This window comes from Filicampus tigris, chromosome 3, assembly GCF_054856515.1.
Source record: "Filicampus tigris isolate MCC_2025a chromosome 3, RoL_Ftig_1.0, whole genome shotgun sequence".
Lineage (NCBI taxonomy): Eukaryota > Metazoa > Chordata > Actinopteri > Syngnathiformes > Syngnathidae > Filicampus > Filicampus tigris.
The window spans coordinates 16,409,899-16,432,699 of NC_141219.1; the positions used below are offsets into that span (position 1 = coordinate 16,409,899).

Sequence of the window (22,801 nt, forward strand, 5' to 3'; positions counted from 1 at the left end):
TGATGTCATTTTCAGTCGACACAAGGCAAAATGGCCGCCCCCCAGAGATGGCTAAAAATGAGTGCATTTTGCTGCTTAACTTAGTTAAGTTAGTTAATATTCGTCAAACGCAAAATTAATCAGAATGCCGTGTTGTGGGCCTGCTGGAAACATTCTTGAAAAAAAATGTTTGCGTTGACTTCAGGCTTTAATGTTCAAAGCCGGGCATGTAATACATTGCCGAACTGCGGTCTACTTTAAGATAAAATTAGAAAGTACTTGGAAAAGGCAAATGTTGCTTAGCAACCAGCTCACGCTTGTGCTGTGCCACAGTAGTAGTTAACTCTACCCCACGGTGGGTGTCACGTGAACCAAGTAAGAGTGTTAAAGGTCAAATGTGCTTTTGCACAAAACCTTCAGAGTTCTAATAGGAGGGAAAAAAAAACGTCTAGGAAAGCCAACTAGAAAAGCGGAAGTCGAAACTTTAATTCTAATTTTTATCCTCAAAACATATAGTCATATTTATGTAGCCACATTTGCAACATGGACCAAAGCTGTATTTCTTCTGAATAGTGATTGATCTAGAAATTAGTATCAAACTTTGAATAATTTACATTTTGTGATAATTCAATGAGACTGACTCGCACATTGTGAACTGAAGAAATCAACACAGAAGCAATAAAAGGGTTCACAGTGTTTATTTTATGAACAAATGTGTGGATGACATGGAAGGTCAAATCCTACGGAAACATGCTGATGCATTTCAGACGAGATGCCTGAACCAGAGACTTGGACCGACAAAGCTTAAAGCAAAGCAGTTTGTGTTCAAGCTTGCTGCAGCAGAGTTTCTCCCTGTGGAGGAAAAAAAACATTCATGAGTCTTGGCTTCACACCATAAGAATCACAGGCGTTGCTTAGAAACAAACATTGCCATTGCACATAAATGAAATTTACAGAGCTGGGCACTTGACCCTTTTTTGCCGGTCCGTCCTCCGTCTGTGACCTGGGTACCCTTAATAGTCCACTGTTCAACTATGGCTTGTTTTTTTTGTTGGGGTGGGGAGGGGGGGAGGGGGAATACGCGGCTAGTCGGATCAAAATCTAACCGAGACACTTATCGACAGAAGCGATGGTGGAAGCCCATTTGAAATGATAGGCGGACCAAATAGACAGATGACGGAAGGGTACCCACGCTGCTGACGGATGACAATTGACGAACCCTCAAAAACGTCATTCCTTAAGGTACATGCTACATCTCGCGTTATCTCTCTCTCTCTCTCTCTTGCTCTTTCTGCTTCCTAGTTCTCTTTCTGCTCTTGACTTCCCTCAGCCAATCACGTCACGCTCGGTTGGTTGCCTTTGGAAATTAAATCATTACAGAACTAATATGAACAACGCATTTAGTCTTTATTTCTGTACTTTGCTTGCAAATGTATCAAATTCTTCATTTTGCATGTTTTTTTTCTTTGCTTTTAAATGTTGTGTGAACTGCACTATATAAATAAAGTTGACTTGGCCTTGCCTTGTAGTGATGCGAGTGTAACAATACTGTACGAATATATATTTCACGTACTACCGAGACGAAGCCCTGCCCACCACCACTGGTAGACACACCACATCTTGAGAATCACTGACATAAATCATTGGATTATAGAAACAGCCCTGGTACGATAAGATGAAATGAACTCCAATCGTCATCGTTGCGTCAGCGCTCAGCACCCACCTCTCAGCTCGAGCAGTACATCTCCTTCGTAACGAGCGAGTCCGACAGCGTGTCTCTGCTCGTTGTCCAGCTCGCTCCGCTGGTCCTCCGTGATGGCCCACGCCTGCTCCGCACTCAGCCAGGACAACTGCATTGCACTGAATACCACCTAGCAAGCACGCATCCAACACAAAGTCAAAGTAAAACTCAATACTGTAAGATCCTTTGGGAAGCACAACATGAATACAAAACCAGAATCTATCAAGCTATCCATTTTCTATAGTGCTCGTCCTCATCATGGTCATGGGTGAGCTGGAGCCTATCCTAGTCGACTTTGGGTGAGAGGCAGGGTACGCCTTCAACTGGTCGAGCCAATCACGCTCACCCCTGTTTAAATGCCAGGATTTTGTGAAGTTTAAAAAAAAAGATCATATAAGTAGATATGTAATATTAAAACTGTTTCCACCATCAATGTAACCTACTTAATTGAAAAAGAATGAATCTTTTTAAGACGGGAAGTAAAAATAAACTGACATAGTGTGATTGCACTAGTGTGAACATCAACTCATAATTTGGATGTAGTGCACATTCAAACTAGGCAGAGGTTTTGGTTTGATAGGTTATGCTAAAATGAAGGCAAATGAAACATGAATGAATATGAAAGACCGTTTTTTTTTTTATTACTTCAATTAGAGTTGTTAACTTACTAGACACTTTACATCAATGGTGGAAAAAAAATGTAATGATACATCATAGTCTCCTTTTTTTGTGTGGCATTTGAAGAAGGGTTTGTATTATTTCAAATATTGCCTGCTTTGTCACTCGCTCGCTCGAGGCTTGCCCGCCGTGTTAATGATGACAAAAGATTATTTCTATTTTTTCCAAACCAAACTGGAGGTTGATCAGTATATGTAACGGCTTATGTTCAACCTTACAGGTTTTATTTTTTAGACGGCTTGTGTTCAACCTTACGGGTTGTATTTTTTGGACAACGAGTGTAAGCCAGAGAGGAAAGGGCATGTATATAAAAAAAAAAAAAAAAAAAACAGAAAGAAAGCTACCAATTCCTAAAATGTCTTCTTGTTTTTTATTCAACGTTATGAGTATGAAACCCCGGCTAAAGTTGTGTCATCAACGTGGGTTACTGAAGCTAAAAGGGAATATTTTAGTGTACAAAAAAAAAGACTTGAGTCTTGAGATGAAGTGCAATCTACTTGACATAAAGTGCTCACATAAAATCAAAGGCGGAACTTACTGCCATCTTTTTGGGTGACAGCAGGCTTATTGCTTCAGTGGTGATGCCTTCCACTTGTGCTTGTGTCAGAGCTGACAAAACAATGTCTTCCAGGCCCGCTGAGCATACAGCAGTTTCACAAACATTGTAGTTAGATCATTAATGTAGCTCAAAATAGAGATTTTCAAAACTTTTTCAGCTCTACTCTCAAACCCCAAGGAGATTTTTTTTTTTAATTGTTCCAATCCATCAAGAATTGTCCTTCCTCACTCTGGAGGAGGGACAATAAAATGTTGGCAACAAAAGATCCTTTGGGATATTACATCCATCTGTACCTGCCAGTGTCCCAATTTCAGTGAAAACTTCAGGTCCCCAAGCACTGACGGGACCAAAGGCCTCAGGTCTGGACAAACGACTTGTCAAAGCCTCCATCTGCTGTTCTGTGCATGGCAAGGACATTTCCCGCAGGAACCGGACCGCCATGCTGCCGTTTCAGGAAGAAAAGGTTCCGCATTTAATCCTCTGAGAAAACGCAAAATGTTTACAAAACGCTTCAATGTGTGTGCACCCACTTTCTAGCTACATCTGTTTGTTGGTGTGTTGCTTTGGCAACTGAGCAACTTGTGAAGCACATTTGTAACTTATGCTGCAAACAACATGGGAAGTTATTTTTTGCATCCACCAAGCATTATGTTTTGGTACACATCAAAAAACAAGTGTGTATGGAGGACTCTACTCTATTTAACTCTGTTATTGCCCACTGGGACCGTGCTCATTTCTCTTTCCCTGTGCTGCTCCAGCCTTAATATCCTTTCTCTTACCTCATTCGCTGCAGTGGACGTTTATATTGGTCAACTGGAATCCAACTGTTTACTGCCAATAACGGACATACACGTCAAGTACAATTTGGACTAGGGTTTCGCAACAACAGAAAATCACCAGTAACTGATTTGGTTGACATGTTTTTGGTTAAACCAACCCGTGTTCTACTGTTTATTATTCAAGAATGGAAAAAGACTGATAGTGAAAGAAGAGAATGTACTTTTTCAGTGATTATTTTGTAACAGAACACAAAATGATGCGAGTCTTGGAAGATCGCTTAAAATGCTCTTTAAAAAATGCTTTTACCACCTTGGCAGAGATCGGCACTCTACCCGAGTGCCTTTTTAGCTTGCAAGCATTGACCAACGCTAACTTGAAAAACATACACTGATTAATTCACTCACCTGAGGTTGTAAGCGTTCATTGTTTTAATCTCTGAGGGATACAGTCCACAGATCAGATGGCCAAATGACGCCAGATGGACCACAGATAACTGCTCGATTTTCAGGTCGCACTTGCGCATCACTCCCGAAATCACCACTCTCATCTGAAAAGTCAAAAGAAATATTCGGCACATTCACCACCACTTTATATGTCAATTTTCAAGTTCAAATTCAATTGACCTTCTTCGCACGCCAATGCGGCAGGGTCCCCAGATGGGCCAAAACGGCCAGATCAGTCAAAGAGGCGTCATGCAGTTCCCTAACTGTCATCTCAGTCACCAGAGAACCGAGAGCCAGAATCTCATCGGATCTGAGCTCGCTCGCTGGACTGAATGCCTGCAGTGGACAGAGAACAGCAAAATAGTTCAATCGCAGGCAGAAGGTGATAATTACACCTCACACTGCCTCGGGCCATGCCGTGAACTGTTTTTGGCTGTCAGTGATGGAGACGAAGTGCACTGCCACACTGAACACATCTTTAGGTGCAACTGCAAAATGAAATGAGATCCAATGCAAGAGCTAAAAAAAAAAAGAAAAAAAAACAATTTCTAGTTTTGATAGACACTTTTAGGGAGGTGTGCACAGTAAACGCCCACGGCGTGCTTCAGTATTTGCAGGCCTGCTGTATAGAAGATTTGTTTTTGTTGTCATGGTTATCCCTCTATTTCTAATGCTATTTGTACAATATTTGAATACATTTATCCATTGGTCTTACACTCTCTCGATCTTTGACGTGTTTAAATGTTTCTGTATTATTTTAAAATTATGTTTCAAGACCTCAAAAAATGTTTAAGTGCCAGGTTACACTCCAGAACACACCGCGATAGATGAAAATTTGCTATGTAGCGACCATGGATTTATTTTGTTGTTTAGGCTCTATTAAATTTGGACCTTCTTCTCGCACTCTTTTCCTTGTGAGTCTGCATTAACGTTAGTCCTTTTTTAAAAATGATCATCACTAAATACTACGATATAGAGAAAAAAATATGCGATACAAAAATCAGGTATGTATGATGTAACTGCTATATGGCAACAATGCTTGGGAATTTGAATGTTTAACCCCCAGAATTTGAACACAAGTATTAGTAAAGTTTAAAGTTAGTTTCAATATTAATACAATTGAATTGATTACAATGTTTTGTTTTACTTTTCTAGCCTACCAAAATTTGTAATGATTATGATTATTTTAAAATAATGCTGTACCATAATAACATATATTTTAGTCATCATTCTTAATTATAACTTTACAGTAACTCGCCATGCTGTTTTGCATATTCTCACCACTACTGACCTGCCGAAGTTTGACCCAGAGTGCCCGGCGCTGCTCGGAGCTTAATGAAGTATCCCGGCCGAAGACTTCCACACACTCTTTGAGGTCGACTTGTGACACGCTGCTCAACTGAGATGATGTCCATGCGGAGGGGAACGTACCTCTGATGTCTGCACAGCTAAGGACTGATACGAGAAGACACACCATTGACACTAATCAAAATCACTAAGACAAAATTATTTGACTTGCACTTGATGACATTATTATTATTATTTTTATTTTTTTATCAGTCTGAAACTGGGTTTTCCAAATTTAGGTTTGGGCCATTTTTATAGTTGCAAATGAGCACCAAACAACAACCTTTGGTGCTCATTTGACAACCACGCCAACATTTTTATGTGCACCCCTGTTAAAAAAACACATTCGTGTTAGATTCTCCAAATGTATATGTTGTTGTGGCAGTACAAGATACTGAGTACATGATTTGTCTCAGAGAAAAATCCTATTTCTAGTTTGGCTTTTCATCTGAAAGTGTTTGGGGAACACCCCCAATCTATAGCACCATCAAGTGGCTTTCACTGATGCACTTCAGTGCTAGTCCAATGCAAACTACCATCACAAAATGAATTAAATAAATTAATTTATATTGTTCTTGTAAAGCATGTTGATAGTAGTTGGATTGTACATAATCACAGTTCAAGACGCTAAGAGCACAGCAGAAAGAACTCAACTTTTTGCGCCACTGCCTTGGACTTTTACTATCCCTCTCATGAGACTCTGTGTCTTCTCTCTCTGACGACGTTGGTCCATGCGCCACTTCAGACAGATGACACCCACCGCGCTGTCCTCCCAGCGCTCTTGACCCAAGAGAACCTGTTCCACTGTGTCTTTATTCAACACTTTCTGAACAGGGAGACAATGTTTAATAACACCCATCTTAGACAGCCGTGTGACAAAACGAAATGTACAATTACTGTATACTTGAACGTTTTAATGGGTGCTAACCAGTGGGATGGAGTTAATCTGTTTTGTTGACAAGGAGAACACCAGCCTTCCCAAATGTTCAATGTCTCCCGCTTTCCACTTGGATGGCTCCCTAGAAAATAAGGAGTCATATTTTTAAAGGGCCACACCGAAAAGAAAAAAAAAAAAACATTATGAGGGAAAAAAAAACATGAGAAAAAGTTTGTAATGTTGTAGTACTGTAATAGATAAAGTGGTAATATTCTAAGTATTTGAGAACAAAATCCACATTTTGAAGTACAATTAAAAATTTAAGAGTGGTGTTCAGAGCTGGGCATTTGTCTGTGCTTGAGTGTTTTGTTTACAGTCAATAAGAAACGGTTCACATTCTTTTCTTAGAATGTTTGTACTTATTTTAAAATGATCTCTTGACATCGGATAATCAAGACCTTTTAACGCTTCATTTACCCCATGAAGTCTTTCTGTGTGAGCAAGGCGCTGATATCTCTCAGGGCTTCTTCGGGAAGACAGAAACTCCTCATCTCCTCCAGCCGCAAAGCCAGAGCACCTCTGTCTACCAGAGCCAAACTGTCTCTATCCAAGAAAGGCAGAAGAGGACCCAGAAAGTCCAGAGTGGGGCCATCAATCTCACCCACATTATGGGAAGAGGAACCCTGCAGAGCACCACATGCAGGTACAATAATTACACTGCTCAACAGCAAATTTTGATCAGAGTTGGCTTTGTGTGTCTCCGAACATATTTTTGACGCTGATTTCAAAAATATCTTTACTTTTTTTCTGAGCACACCAGCTTTTGGAGATATTTTCTTTTTTTTGTCTTTAATTTTGACATACAGGTATAAGAGCTTGTGCAATACAGATTTTACCATGCGTTGTAATTTAAAGCTCTGACGTTTTGGAACAAAATTTCACCTGTTGCTGAGCATAACCTGATGTGCTCGAGAAAAAACGAGGGCTGATTCTAAATCAGCAGCAAAAAAATCATCTCGTGAACTTTACTACTTGCGTCGAATTTAAAACAAAAAATTTTTGACTAGTGTTATTGTAAATATTTACGTCTCAAATCTTGGAATGAGACAAAATGTTTACAAATTCAAGACACGTAGCTGGTTAAAAATCATCTCATCATCAAAATGATCTCATCATCACTTGAGTTTGCACTCAGTGCTCATAAGCCGCATTTCAGCTCAGGTTTATTTACTGCTCCATGAAATACCTTATGATAATGTTTTGATCACACAAAACCTGTCCACAACCCTACTACATAAGACAGAAATGCCTTGAGGTACGGGTTTAATTTTTTACGTGACCACGCCCATAATTGAAAACACTCGTATCTCAAATCCACTTTCCTCATTGGCTTAGGTAGCCGCACCCGGGAGAAAACAACCAGGAACAGAAAGCGTGACAGACGAGGTGTCAGTCATTTGCCATGTACTCGCAGGCACATGCTTGAAACCTCACACTGACCTGTCCCGCCGCCGACACAAATAGAGCACTTGGTGTATAGTCACAATCCATTATGAATAAGTCAATGCTACCAGTGGCTAACGTCAGCTTGCTTACAATGCTAAAGCGAGGGTAGTATTGTTACTGCTGCTTTTTATTCTCAGGTACATATTGTGAGTAGTTTGGATGTTACTTGATCATACAGGAAGTGGGATGTTAGATCTATACAGCTAAAGGGGCCTTGACCCCAACAATGTTCCAATACAAGAGATGAATCAAAAACTCTGCCTTCACAATGGTAAAAATGCTAAAATAACTATTAATAAGAACAGTCTATCCATTCACTTACAGCCTTTTCGGCCATATTTGTCTGCTTGTAATGTGGTAGTTGGAGGAAATCAGTGAAGTGTGCCTGAACATGGTCCAGAACAGCCTTGAGGGATGTGTTGGAAAGGTCATCTATCATTGTCACACTGAGAGAGAACAGAGCAGAAGTATATGTTTTTGTCAGAACTGTGAATGATTCATATAAAGAATCCATTTACATTCCAAAAAAGGAGATACTTGCGGTAATGTTGCAGAAAACCAGGGGCTTAAAGTGCTGACATCAAGTTGAGGATGTTTTCTCACTTCCTCTATGATACATTTTCGCTTGTCATATAAAAGAAAAAAAAGTTAGCACTAATGATAATTCTGGAGCCACTTGGATGAAAATCTGAAAGTAATTAAACTGGAAAGCAGTATGAGTCAGCACTTTTGGGGGCATTTAACTTCTTACCAGAGCAGGTCTCAAGTTTCCTGGCAACATAGTGACAAACTGAAGCAGCTCTGCAAAATCAGTGTCATTGCTCCAAAGTCTCAAAAAGTCACATGTCATCCCAACTGCAACCTGGCCCAGGTCTCTACAAAAACACAAGTCAGTGTATTAAAAAAATCTGGATGATGGACTTCTAGATGCCTGAAAACCAGTTACTTGCACCGTGTTGGTAACCCCAAGGATCGTATGAGTTGCCCGTGGACCTCTTCTAAAAATAGCTCACCAGTGATGGGACACTGTGATTTCCTAGGAATGTGGTAGAAGTGATCGTTTGCTCATGTAAACACTTGCAGGGATTTATAGAAATACAGTAAAGTGTTGCATATTGAGATTTATCAGTTTCCTACCATGTTAAATCATTGTTGGTAATCACTGTGAGAAATCATAGGCATGATCAGTGTCAACTCACAACAAGCAGCAGTTTGGTAGATAAAGAACAATTCTTCAAAAAAGATGCTTGAAGTGTTTTTTTTTATCCTCTCCCAGTTTAAGTTTACTGTCAAACTAAACATAAAACAAAGAGGATTTCATGAGTGTTTATAGGGGACATTATGTTAAAAATTGTATTTACAATAATATGTTCTATGCGGCACCAGTAGTCTAAACATAGCATTCTGATTTATGTTGCATTTGTGTATTATGAATTAAGCATCAAAATTCACCCATTTTTATCCCTCTCAGGGGGCAGGCATTTTGCCACTTGCTGTCAACTGAAAATGACATTACAGTTGCCAGGGCTCAGGTAACAACCAATCACGGCTCAGCTTGCAAACATCGCATGACCAAATTCAGAAAACAGGTGTAATGTAATGGAATGGAATGCAATATAATGCAGTGCCGTTCAACAAGGATGCAAACAAACTGTTGTACCAGCTGTCGGAATTACCCGACTTTCCTGACTTACCTCACCGTTTTTCCGGTGATATTTTTAGAGTTGTGTATCCACCTGAACAAAAGCTGAGCCTGTACAGACAAAAAAAAAATATTCACAAAACCTGAAATAATAAAAAGAACTCCTGTTACTAAAATAGGTGTATATAGACCAGTGGTGGGCAAAGTATGGCCTGTTCTTTAATCCGAACCACACAGCATTTACATTATCAAGAGTCTGTAACATTTGTTGGGTTAATTTAACTGTTTTTTTTTTTTTCATTTTTTCATTATTGGGGTTAGGGTTTAGAGGTAGGGTTTCAAACTAGAGTTAGGGTTTCAAAGTAGGGTTTCAAACTATAGGGTTAGGATTTAGAGGTAGGGTTTCAAACTAGAGTTAGGGTTTCGAAGTAGGGTTTCACAATATTGCAATTGTTACACAACATGATACAAGGGCGTTGTGTTAGACAAAAAATAAATCATATGTGTAGAATTGCATAGGACCAGAAGGTTGAAAATGGCACCAACTTTGAATGAAGACTCTCTTGGAGCTGTTTCCCCTTTCCTACACGTTGGAGGCAATTTAACGGACCCCTGTCTGTGACAAAAGGCCCGTAATGTACCTATTATTAATTTAAACGACATTCCTCCACACCGATATGTCAGAGCCAAACTAATTAGCCTGATGGAGGTTGGCTGGTACGGTGCATTAATATTCTGAAAGGCTCATCTGAAGCACATCCGATGATTTAGCAGATTAATGGGAGGGAAGCAATGATGATTAATAGTTCTTCATTTGCGTGAGATCCTGACAACTTATTGTTGTCACGCTAGTGGGAAAAATTGTTTGTGGAGTGAAATGCGCACCTGCTGTGGTGACCAGTTGACGTGTCGATACAAGCTTATGTCTCTCAGGGGGCCTTCCCGCTTCAGGGCTTCTGTCAACTTCCTCAGAGGGATTAATGGCAGGAGACAGTTTACATGCTGAGTGATGTTGGGTGAGTCTTTTTGCAGAGCCTAATAACAGAAAACATGATTGAAGGTCATTGTTATTTATATCTGCCTCTCGCAAAGTGTCTCCCTCTTAAAATGTAATTATAAAAGAAGAGTAACAACAAATGATTCATGGGGACAATTGCATTTCACATTACATGAATAAGTTATAGTAAGTAGCACCATCACCGTCTGCATTGCATCGTATAGCATTGCTTTATGGCCGGGCTTCAGGTCTGTTAGCATGCTTCTGCAATACTGACAGTGGGCAGTTTCACTGATCTCAGACCAGTGGAGCCTATTGAGGACAGCAGGAGAGAGACCAGAGTGTAATGGCTTCAGTCGGCACAGCTTTTCCAGTGTGAGCTGCCAAGAAGACACACGCATTGAGGTGAGAGTGAGGCTGACCCATATTCGGCAAACGTATTCTTCCAAATTTTAACTTACATTGGTGTCTTTTGAAATGTTGGACAACATTTGAAAAGCCTGCGGGGGGGAAAAGGAGTCAAATGTTCTTAGTGGCTCAGTTACTTTTAATGGTTACTCCACTGTGTGTATGGCAGGGGAAGTTGAGAGTCTTGAATATCAAGCTACTTTTAGAGAGAAAAAAAGTAACATTGAATTAATGTACATCCTTTTATTTATTTTCAAGGTTGACTTTACAACCACAATATCTGGTACTGTACACCTAAATAATATACCAAGATCCAAAAGAAGAGCTATATCAATTATTATTACACAACTGCAAATTGCACCCAAAATAATAAACATGATGAATGAATACCTCTCTGACAGTGTCAATAAAGAAAAAACATGGCATAATAATATTTCAAAATTGTTCATTCTGCTCTTGTATTGGATCTCATTAGACCAGTCCTTCCAAAGGACTAGGGGAGTCGCAGTGCAATGCCAGGGAGGGGCGCATGTGACCCCAGGGAACATGTTTTTTTTTTTTTGTGTCAGGCAAGCAGTATTAGCGCCTCTGCAGAAGTGTACTTACAACAATTCTATATACAAATGTTAATATTTATAGTCACGGCAGAGGGGTGGGGGGGGCATGAAATATTTTCTTCTTCCTGGGGCGGTGTAATGAAAAAGAATTGAAAAGCACTGCATGAAGTCCATGTGAGCCCGTATGAATAACTTGGACCCAGTGTGGATTAGAAAATACAAAATATATACAAACTTGTTTAAAACGTCAAAACAGCCTCTATATTCTTGAATTTGTCTGTATGCAGCAGTCAATGGAAATAGTTTGAACATCCTTGCATTAGGCAATGCAAGTGTAATTTACGTTGAACAAAATATGAATGCACTTTATATTTCAACACTTTAGATTGGCCTTTTATTGTGAGCAGCCTAAGGCAAACATGCCCATTAAGAGAATAATGACGATCATACCAGATACTACTGTTTTTCTGAACTCTGACTCAGAACAAAACAGTCCGTGCAGAATGTATGGTTCAATGCTAATCTTACAAGACAGTAATGAATGAATATTCATTTTATTTTCATACATTCAGGTCATTTTTATACAGTCACACTGCTATGAATTGTGACAGAGTGACACTGGGATGTTATCCATGTAAGGAATAAACAACCCTCCTACTGACCTGTGCTGGAGAATATCGGTCTATTCCTGGTTTGGAGAGGAGCTCTAGAAGCTGCTTTGAAGGAAGCGAAAGTAAGAAGGATGCTCCGAGCTGTGGGAGGAGAGCTCTGAGGCCAGTCAGCTCTGCGGGAGCCATGCTGCTGGCATTCAACGTCCGCATTGCTGGGACCAACCAGGACGAGAGCTGCCCAAGTACAACAGTTAGTCAGACACAAAAGACAATAATAATGACAGACGGTCATAACAGTTCTAGGAAGGTTTTATGACACTTGCTGTTTTATATCAAGTGGGTCTCACCCTGCCACTAGCACTAATGAAGCCCTTGGACACACACTTGACCAGCTGCCTTTGGAGAGTTGACCACAGAGCTGAGTCCAAAAGAAATGACTGCAGGTCAAGTGGATCAAAGTAACACGAAAGGACACCAAGCCTGCAAAACAACATTGTAGCCCGTTGCTATCCTCACAAGGCAAGCATAAATATTGAATGTAAAAAAATAAAAGGTATTTCTTCTATATCATTGATACCCAAATTAAGGTCCATGTACTAATAAATAACTGTAATATATATTATATTAATGTGTATAATGATCAACCGATAATTTTTATGGACATGCATGAAATGAAAAACATAGGTATAAAGACTTCCATTCATTATTTCTGTAAGTATTAAAATGCACAAAGATTGAACTGTCCCACCTCGATATGTTATCAACAGTGACATTGTTGTTCTTAGTGAAAATGGTCCGAATAACATGGCGTCCTCTCACACCATCCAGGCTGCTATTGCCAAGCAGCTCCACCAGAGGGGTAAGCTAAATGAGATAACAGCCATAAGAATACTTTTTAGCGTGATATTAAGTGAACCCCCACATACTCATGGTTTGGCATTTGCAAATTTGCGGAATATATCCTCCATTACTCTCAGCAAAACTCGCCTCGTCACTGTTTTTCACTATGTTGAACTGAGGCAAAGCCCTTCATTTAGTCAGGCCATAACTTTGTCCAGCTTTAAACAGACTGAACAAGGGGTGGGAATCTTTGGGAACCTCAAGATTCGATTCGATTCCGATTTAGAGGCCCACGATTCGATTTAATTGCGATTCAGAGGCCTATGATTCGATTCGATTACGATTCCCGTGCATCATAACATTGGCTTACATTTTATAGTCCATATAAAAACACTGCTACCTTTTTTAAAACAAAAAACTCAAGGAAGAGCAAAAATTGATATTCAAAATCGAAATCGCCTGTTTTATATGATAACACTCAACTATATTAATAATTTAATGTACCTGTGGCAAGAAAGCTAAGCATGGAGAGTCTCTGTTGCTGAAAGGCATGAGCACAGAAGATCATTGCCAACAGCCTCCCAAAATATTAATACACATCTTATTCTCGCCCGTTTCCTCTTTTTTGTGGTCAACGTCTTCTTCCCTGACAATTGCCCTGTGTTTTTTTTGGTTCTCTAATTAATAATTGTAATTGTATGAGGATAAGCGGTTAGGATAATGGCTGAATGGATGGATGTATAGGGTGGCCTCAAAACCCAATACAGGGTCTCAGTTTTCACAGTCGCCTACTGAAATTTTTTTGCGATGGTCCACTTCAGTTGCATTCGGCTGCGTTGCTCAATGTGCCGCGGCCTGAGGGAAAAAAAAGCTTAGCCGCCATCTTGTAGCAACTAGGCAATTACAAAGAAATTACTCACTCCCTATCCCTTGAGAATAGTAGGGGTTCTCTGTTTCTAATGATTATTAAAAAAAAAATGTTTGCAACAACCTGTTGTGACGTAAGCTGCTGAAAACGACTGACGGGAAGGTAAGGCAGTAATGGGAGGATGGAGCTGAGGAAGTACGGTGGCCAGGCGGGGACATCGCCCACCGCACTTGACTGTAGAAGTCGTTTTACAAACGCCTTTTTCTGAGCCGACTTCATCTCTGAGCTGTGGTCGCGGATGGCAGCCAACCTTCAAACGAAGCCAAAAGCCTGGTGTCAGGACACTGTTGCCTGCATTCGATCTTTTACTAGTCAGCAACTCACACGCTGTCATTCACAATGGCGGAGGCTGGGAAGCTCATAATGTCGGAGACAGACATGAACGGAAGGAACTGGGATAGGTCCACCAAGAGCTCCGGGGTCACTCGGGGGAATTTATGGATAAAAGCAGCAGTCATGGTTTCCATGGCTTGCAGCTCTTTTTGGGAAGCCTGCGATTGGGGAAAAGTTAATGGGACAAAAACAGATGTTGGTTCAAACACATCATCTGTTATACATTCAAACAACCAATGAAATTGGTTACGGAAAGGATACTTCACTAGCCCAACTGTTTTGCTGTATAGTGTGTAGTGTGCAGTACATATAGACCTACAAAATAAGTATATTCATTCACAATTGATGTTAATTAAAATTATATTATCCCTATGGCTCTAGAAGAAATACTGGTGGACCATGGCACGGCGGTCGACTGGTTAGCGCATCCTCCCCATAGTGCAGAGGTTGTGGGTTCGAATCCGGCCCCAGCCTTCCTGTGTGGCGAGTGGCAATGTTTGCTTGTCTCTCTGTGTGCCCTGCGATTGGCTGGCAACTAATTCAGGGTGTACCCTGCCTACTGCCTAAAGACAGCTGGGATAGGCTCTAGCACAATATAGATGGTTCCAAGCCAATCATTTTATATCGGTGGCTTCCTTTAAAGGTTCTACACAAATTAACCAATATCATGGTCAAAATGAGCAATTTGCATCAGTTGGTCCTACTACCAATATACATTGGTTGAAAAGACTATCCATTCTAGATTGGTTGTTTTAACCAAAGGATCGGTCGGACACATAACTACCAACTAGATTGGTCAATTTTAACCAATTATTCGGTAAATTTGACCAATCCTTTTTCAGGGTGTATGTCAAACAGAACTGTACTTCTCCCATCAAAGGAATGGCCGACCCTAAAAAAAAAAAAATCAAACTTTCATCAGAATAACAGGACCAAAAAGATAGCTTTGCAACAAACTCGGCTGGTTTCGACTTGAAGATGATCCCAGCTTTGATGCATATGGGAGAGGAACCTCTTGACGGCGTCTTTCTCAGCGCCCATCACCAGAGTGCGAATGCTGTCTTCCGGCATCTGAAGGTATTCCTAGAAAACAGAACAAGAATGAATGAAAATGTAAAAGCTTTGTGAGTAGATCTCTTATAGCAGTGTTTGTTTGTTTTTTACTAGCACCACCAAACCAAAATGTCACATTTGTTTTAATGCACATGCCAAAGCAATAAAAGTATTGCTTGGGCGCCATCTGATTATTGTAGCGCTTTGCCGCCAGCTTGTAGCATCTAGACACAATTACAAACCTTTTCAGAAAGGGCCTCAATTATTTGCGGATTTTCACTATACAGTGGTGCGTTGAGATTAATTCCTTCCGTGACAACGCTTGTAAGACAAAACACTCATATCTCAAATCATCTTTCCCCATTGAAATGAATAGAAATGGCATTAATCCATTCCAGCCATCCCCCCAAAAACAAAAAAATGGAATGTATTATTAATAAGAAAAATAGTACTCAATAGTATAATATTGTACTTCATCAAAACATATTAGTAATAGCCAGAGTTTGGCATATTACTAAAAATTGAGCGTCCGTTATTCGTCATCCGTCTGCAGTGTGGGTACCCTTCCGTCGTCCGTCATTGGCCGTTTTTTCCAGGAGGAAAAAAATTGTACCCGTCTATAGGCCGGTCCGCCTCTAATTTTAAACGGCCGTCCGTCTGCGAGTCCGACTAAACTAATGACGGGCTGCAGACGAATGGCAGATTAAATAAACGGGGTTCCGTCTATTCTGAATCAGTCGATTTAAAAATTGTTCCCGTCATTTGTCAACCATCAGCAAAACGGGCATCCATCAGTGACGGATAGACGGAGCGGTCCGTCACATAGACGGAATGCCCAGCTCTGGTAATAACCAGAGCAAGAACCAATGTTCATCCCCGAGACCCCCACCCACCTCCACTTGTGCTAGTTTAAGTTTTAATTTTATGACCACAATGTTAAATCAGAAACACAATATTGTTTTACACTGTGAAAAATGGACTCCCTCTGAAGCTAAAAGCTTTTAAACAGGGGTCCAACACACCACCACCTATCAATGTATTACAGCTCTGCCATATTCAAGTTCATTTACATAACCATAATCGTTTGATAACAAAAGTTTGCAGTGCAAGGCAAGCGCTTCACAGTTTATATGGAAAAGGACATACAAGTTTTTTCACCGGTGAAAACGGGGCGCCGTAAAAGGCGACCCGGCAGACTCCTGTTCTGTAGTCCCCTGGTGGCCATAGTTTTTCTATGTCTCTCGGACGGGGTGTGACTGTTTCATTTCGTTGCACCCTGTGGTACAATCACAATAGAGCTATTCTGATACGGGACTGGCATTAAACACTTTGGAAAAACTTTGGGACCGACGCTCAAACTTTGGGACACTCATATCTCAAGGCACTAATGTACACTGTGTTGAAGTAATGATGAATCGACTCAATATACAAAAACAACAAACACACTTACTAACTCGGTGTGAAATTTGGCTCTGTTGAGTTGAACGCAAAGCTGATATACTCACAAAAAGCCGTGAGTTGTTGTGCTGTATGAATGGCAATGGGTGCAAGTACAGATTGATTGTACCTTCTGCCATCTAGCGGAAGAGCAATGAATTGGCCTGCCTGACAATATTGTTTTTGTCGCTGGCAGTGACAAATGAAGTAATCTACATTCATTGCATTATTTTTGGACCAATTAGTGAAATTGCAATGACACTGCTGTGATTGCCGATCACTCCTGTGATTTTTCACAGCACGCTAAGATGGTTGGGAACCAGTGTCTAATCAAATGTACTGTAGATAGTGTAGCCTCACGGTACCTGCAACAGAACCCTTAGAGCTGATGAGTTGTTGTCCTGCTCAATGAGGTCCCACAAGACAGGCTGGCGAGCAAAAGCAAAAAGAAGTTCATTAATCCTCCTACGGCAGAGATTGTGTGTATGTGTGCGTTGTCTTACGCTGAAACAACTCAGCAGGTCCTCTTTGAGGCTCATGTTCTGCTCCCGACGGAGGAAGACTCCCACGGTGTGAAGGATGCTGGTGGAGGCCTCCGGCTGCATCGCGCTCCAAGATGCGTTGTCAAGGAGACTGGAGAGGAGGATGGCCTGACCCAAACCTTGCCTGGCATCGCCCTCCCCTTCATCCAGACCCGAAGAGAGGCCGACCATGAAGTCCAGCACTTTCAACACATAACCGAGCGTCACGAAAAACCACTGGTTCTCCCCTCCTTCAACCTGGCACACGCTGAGCTTGTGTAAGACATCCAACATCAGAGGGGCCGGGTTCATGCACAGCTGGGATGTGTCAAACTCATATTGGGCCGGGAGCATGTCGAAAAACCTCTGAAGTAAGCACTTGCTCTCCTCCACCTCTGCTTGCAGATCAGCACAAAAGTCATACAAGCGAGGCATTGATATCAGCAGCTGATGGTAGAGTGAGGCGTTCAAGCACATGTGCTCTCTCAGTCCGCGCGTCCGCCCACACGCTTCCAGCACGGTCACATTGAGGAATGTGCGCACAGCCCACCGCTTGTACTCACAAGTCTCCTCGGCGGCATCCGCACGGGAGAGGTTGTGTTGTCGGAAGCAGTACGTGGCGGCCCAGCTGCCCTCAGGGAAGGAGCGGTGGGAATCTGGGGGTTCTCTCCCGCATAAGGATGAGATAAGGGCTGAACTGTTGGGTAGGAAGCAACGCCGGAAAGCCCGGGCATTCACCAACCTGCTACCCAACTGAGTTAGACAACCTTCCTCGGGCGCTGGGTTTCCTGTTGAACTGCTTGAAAGGTGCACACACAGCTGCTTCATACTTGTCTGGTTAAACGCATTATAGTTGTGCGTCCTGGTAGCCTGTGAGTGAGGAGTAAATACTGTGTGTTAGAGGCACTCAATATGTTTGCAAAATGAGCATACATGTAACTGCACTCGTGCACTCTGTGTGTGCGTGTACTGTGTAGACAAATTCCAGCAGAGCCAAAAACAAGTGCTTTTTTAGCCGAGAAAATGCTATACAGTGTTCCCCTGCAAATCGCGGGGGTGGGGGGGTAAGCTCTGTCGCAATGACGAAAATCTGTGAGTAATTGATGCCCATCCAAAAAGGTTTTTAACTGCCTATAGATGCCACAAGATGAGGCAAAGCATTTTTTTTGTATTAGACAAGTCTATGGCCTAACAAAATGAAGCTTCTCCCCTCATTTCAACATATACTTGGCACCAAGATGGCGGCAAAGCAATACCTTTTTAAATTAGACATGGCTTTGGCCTGAGCACAAAAACAGCAAATGGGGGAATTGTTCGGCGAATAATGGAGGATAGGACGAATGAATCATTCGATTCGTCTTGGGAAGAATTTTCCACATTTAAAAAAGTCTGTCAAACCAAAAATGACACATTTTTCACTATCATATTTTACATTTTTTTTTACCAACTAATTGAACGTAACTGGAAGTGCACCAAAAATAAATAGGCATACAACAAACTGTTTTACCAAAAATCACCAAAAATCCACTCACAAAAGACCAAAACCCGGCAAAGCTACCACATGTTTAAACGATAAATAAAGCTGAAGTGGAGACACAACATGGCATCCAAAACCATGTGACGCGGACTCAACCATTGACAAAGGATGTGGTCAGTTCAAAGAGTGCCCAGACTTTCTCTTTACAGTATATGACTTTGGGTTCATTATGTGAAAATAATCACCACTCAGTGCCATTCTATAGTACCAAATGTTGAGGCCAGTGAGTGTATATTGACTTGAATAATCAAATCAAGTTAGCCTCACCTGATGTGCTCTATGCAGCCAGAAAGTGGAATTGGCACAGACGGTGTTGTTGAATTCATATGCAAAGAACTCACTGCACACATGAACCCACAGGAAGTCCTCCTCAGCCGCAGAAAGGTACCAAGCTGCATCAGAGCATGTGACATGCAGGTCCAGACCCATTTCACCATCAGCGGGACTCACTGACCCGTTCTCCCGTTCCAAAAGTTTACAGTAGAGGAACACTGTGAAGTTGGAGACACCACTCAGTCCTGGAATGGATTCATTGCACACCGCCTCCAGAATTTCTGCAGTGGTTGAGTACTCCATCTCTTTTTGTAGGTCACTCTCACTTCGCGGTTGAGGCTGATTGCGCTGATCATAAATGCCTTTTGGATTGATTTGATGGGAAGGTGATGATTTCGGAGTTAAGCGGGGAGGTGTTGGTCCGAACCTATTTTCATCACTGGAGGGGCAGGATAGGAATGGCAGTGAACTTGGGAGACCCCGGGTGCTAACACCCAAAGCTTGCGTGTTCCAGGTCACATTATGCCTTATACCCCTACATTTGCACAAACACATGAGAACCATCCGTTATTTCGCTCAGGTTTGCTGGCAAATTGCTGGCAAGTGGGAATTACAGTAAACTGTTTCAATGATCTTACCATAAGATTAACTGCCGCAGGTCGCCTTAAGAGAGACATGAAAACAAATATCATGAGTGTGAGTTGGAAAAAGCAACTAGACACCACCGACACACAGACGCACATGCGCACACACACACACACACACGCACACAAAATGACCGGAGCTGATGCGACACAACAGATCCGCCGGCAAATCCTGCAAATCCCTTGATATAATATTACTGATAACAATGAAAGGGCAAAACGATTAGCCAAATCCAGAAAAGATACTCAAGTGACCAGGTTGACCTAAAGCAGTGTGAAACATTTTTGTCTCATACAAGTAGCCTTAATACAAATATTTTAGTAATATTAAAGCCAACTAATAGGGCTGGGAAAAATATCGTATCGTGATGTATCGTGATACTTTTTATGCCGATACTAAGTATCGATACTTAAATACTTTCGATATTTTGATGTTATGTTATGATTTGCACGTTCTATATACATACTTTTGCAACGTTTGAGGTCCTTAACTAGAACGCCCAGGGGTTTTTATAACTTTTTTTGCAACAACTATTGTCCAAAGTCTGAGCGGAAGGGCTACGGGCTTTTTCTGGCGCTGGCCCCAAACTTTGGAATGACCTCGGGATGCACATTAAACAAGCCCCTTCACTATCCACTTTATTCCTTGGCGTCTTATTTTGTTGTCTTACTCATTTTTATCCTTTTCAAATTATGATATGTTCAATTATTTTGTTTTATCTTCTTAATTTACTATGTACAGCACTGTTGCAGCTGCGGTTGCTTTTAAAACGCTCCAAAAGAAAAAGCGAGTTGAGAATGCATGCATTATGTAAAATGGACAAAACATTTGAGAAGTTGGTCTACCGGTGCGAGAGAAGGCGACTGGGCATCAACAGCAATTCATTCAAATGCTATTATGAGACTTTGCCCAGTGCACAACATAAATGATAAGAAAAAAAATATATTCTTTCTCCATTTTTCAGTGCATACGAGAGCAATTTTGATGTCACCAGTGGTTGACGTCTTGTGAGTTTGACTTTTTTTCCAGCTAAACTTTAGACTTGTTTTCAAGCAACATTGCAAAATCAGAATGATTCCTTGACATTGCCAAATGTTATTTGCAGCGACAGCAGTTTTGCGAGTCTTTTGGAGAGTAGTATGCCGGGGAAGTCATATTCTAATAAATCTATGTGCGCTTGTTTGTGTTGAGCACTGTATTTCTCAATGAAAAACATTCTGGCGTGTAAACATCCTAAACGACGGCCACGTTGATCTAATAATCTCAACTGCCCGACACACTCACCAACTGAGCATTGTCCGCTTCTACTGGGCTCGGACACGCCCGCCACATTGTTGACATCATCAAGCATCGCCGTGGTAACCTGTGACACTTTCTTCCTCAAGTTACCATAAACAGAATTGCCCACTCTGTGCAGAAGGCCCATCCTGAGCCTATCCAAACTTTGCACGAGGGCGAGATTTTCCTGGGCCAAATTGCCCCCACTTGAGCGTGTCAGCGCTTGCAGGAATAGATTTCGCATCGAATCTGGATCATCCTGCGTTGCGCTTGTGTCATCCCGAAAAGTTTTTTTTAGCAATGCATCCTGCTTCATGAGCTCAGGGGGCAAGCTGAAGGGCTTAATACGTCCACTCGAGCCTCTCCTGCTTTCAGCACCTGCCCCCGTCGGGTGCAAACTGACCACGGGCGCCCAGCTGTGTGTTTCCACGAAGCGGAGCACGTACTGAAGCCAGCCGACGCCGAAAGGGCAGTCGGCGTGACCTTTCAGTGCGCAAATGAAGCCCTGCAGGCCAGCGCTGGCCTGCCCGTACGTGCCGCTAATGAGCGCCTGGAAAGCGGCCTCCAGCACGGCGCTCACCGTCCTCCAGTTCTGAGACAGCAAAGTCAGAATTGGCTTGTGGGGCTGACGCTGCAGGAGGGTCGTCAGGCTCTGCAGGAGCCCCAGAAGCCAGTCCCAGTGGGGGCTGCCTCTCAGGGACAGAAACCAGTCCTTCACTTGGAGGCTGGGTCGAGGCGGCACTCGGCCGTTCCACTGGCTCTGTGCAGCACTGCCTTCGGATTGGAGGAAAAAATAGAGCACCTTCTCCCACAGCTGTTCGTCATCTAAATCCAAGGGCGCCTCCTCCAGTCCTGCGCTCATATCTTGGAGGTACTGAGAGATGTTATAGAGGAAGCCAGAGAGACGACGCCGATCGATGGGCTGGTTTAGTGAAGCCACGTTTGTACCGGGAAATAGTCCACTCAGTGTTTGAAGGCCGCCCAGGAAACTATTCACCCAAGGGTGCAGAGGTACATCCTTGCTCGCTTCCCGAGAGCTCGTTTGCGGATTCCGAGTACCTTCTTTACTCAGTTTGGATAGGAGCTCCTTGAGAATGACATCTCTTTGCTGTTCTCTGCCCCTTGCTGAGTGATTTCCATTCAGGGCAGCAAGAGAAAGAATTGTTTATTGGATATATGCGGAAATAAAGTGAACATTGGAGTTATGTCGACATTGCACTAACCTGTTTGCTCAGAGGATCCTCGTCCGAGTAAAATAGCACAAACTAGGATGCTTGTAAATCGAAGAGTAGCCATGCCTGGCCTTTTTTGTCTGCCGTCTTCAATTCATTCCTGTGAGAAATACATCACTCCTCATGATGAATTCCTATTGATTTTGGAAAACAATGCAATTCTGTTGACTTTCACTGAAAGGATTAACCAACCTGAGATGTAAAAGAGGAGGAGATTAAATCTTAATGACCGGTTGCCTTACACTTGCAGTGCATGGCTAATAAAGCACGTACCAGCAATCACACGATAATTGCTGGTACAAAGTATTTGCGCCTCATATTGATGTCGCAGCTCAAAAACAATCTGTTCTGGTTTACATTTTCCAAACCAGGATTATTTGGTGACAAAATGTGTGCTATGATGGCGTCACATGATCGAGTGTAAACTTCTTTCAGTGAGATTGTGCAATTATGTTGCCTGATGCTATGACTCGCCAATACCTATTGGAGCAAAGTCCAGATGAAATTTACTAATATGGTTGACAAGACTTGACTACATGCAAGCCAGGCTACTCTTAAATACTATTCTTAAATGGTTAATAAATAACGTCTGTACTTTA

The 22,801-nt window shown here is 41.9% G+C and overlaps 1 protein-coding gene across 1 annotated transcript; it reads right to left on the minus strand.

Annotated features, from left to right (window-relative positions):
- Positions 1 to 700: 700 nt before the first annotated feature.
- LOC147150074 (stereocilin) lies at positions 701 to 22,295 on the minus strand. The gene is made up of 29 exons (XM_086026721.1): positions 22,194 to 22,295; positions 20,977 to 22,095; positions 19,686 to 19,710; positions 19,042 to 19,582; positions 17,220 to 18,107; positions 17,082 to 17,144; positions 15,184 to 15,309; positions 14,218 to 14,384; positions 13,957 to 14,143; positions 12,874 to 12,989; positions 12,473 to 12,605; positions 12,177 to 12,359; positions 11,011 to 11,049; positions 10,753 to 10,929; positions 10,438 to 10,587; positions 9,605 to 9,663; positions 8,662 to 8,785; positions 8,452 to 8,534; positions 8,222 to 8,356; positions 6,882 to 7,082; positions 6,456 to 6,546; positions 6,182 to 6,353; positions 5,472 to 5,635; positions 4,361 to 4,516; positions 4,142 to 4,284; positions 3,251 to 3,399; positions 2,937 to 3,034; positions 1,703 to 1,850; positions 701 to 831 (listed from the first exon to the last, which is right to left on the minus strand). Exons 1-29 carry the CDS (start codon positions 22,264 to 22,266, stop codon positions 743 to 745), a joined length of 5,799 nt encoding a protein of 1,932 aa, XP_085882847.1. The 5' UTR covers positions 22,267 to 22,295; the 3' UTR covers positions 701 to 742.
- Positions 22,296 to 22,801: the final 506 nt, after the last annotated feature.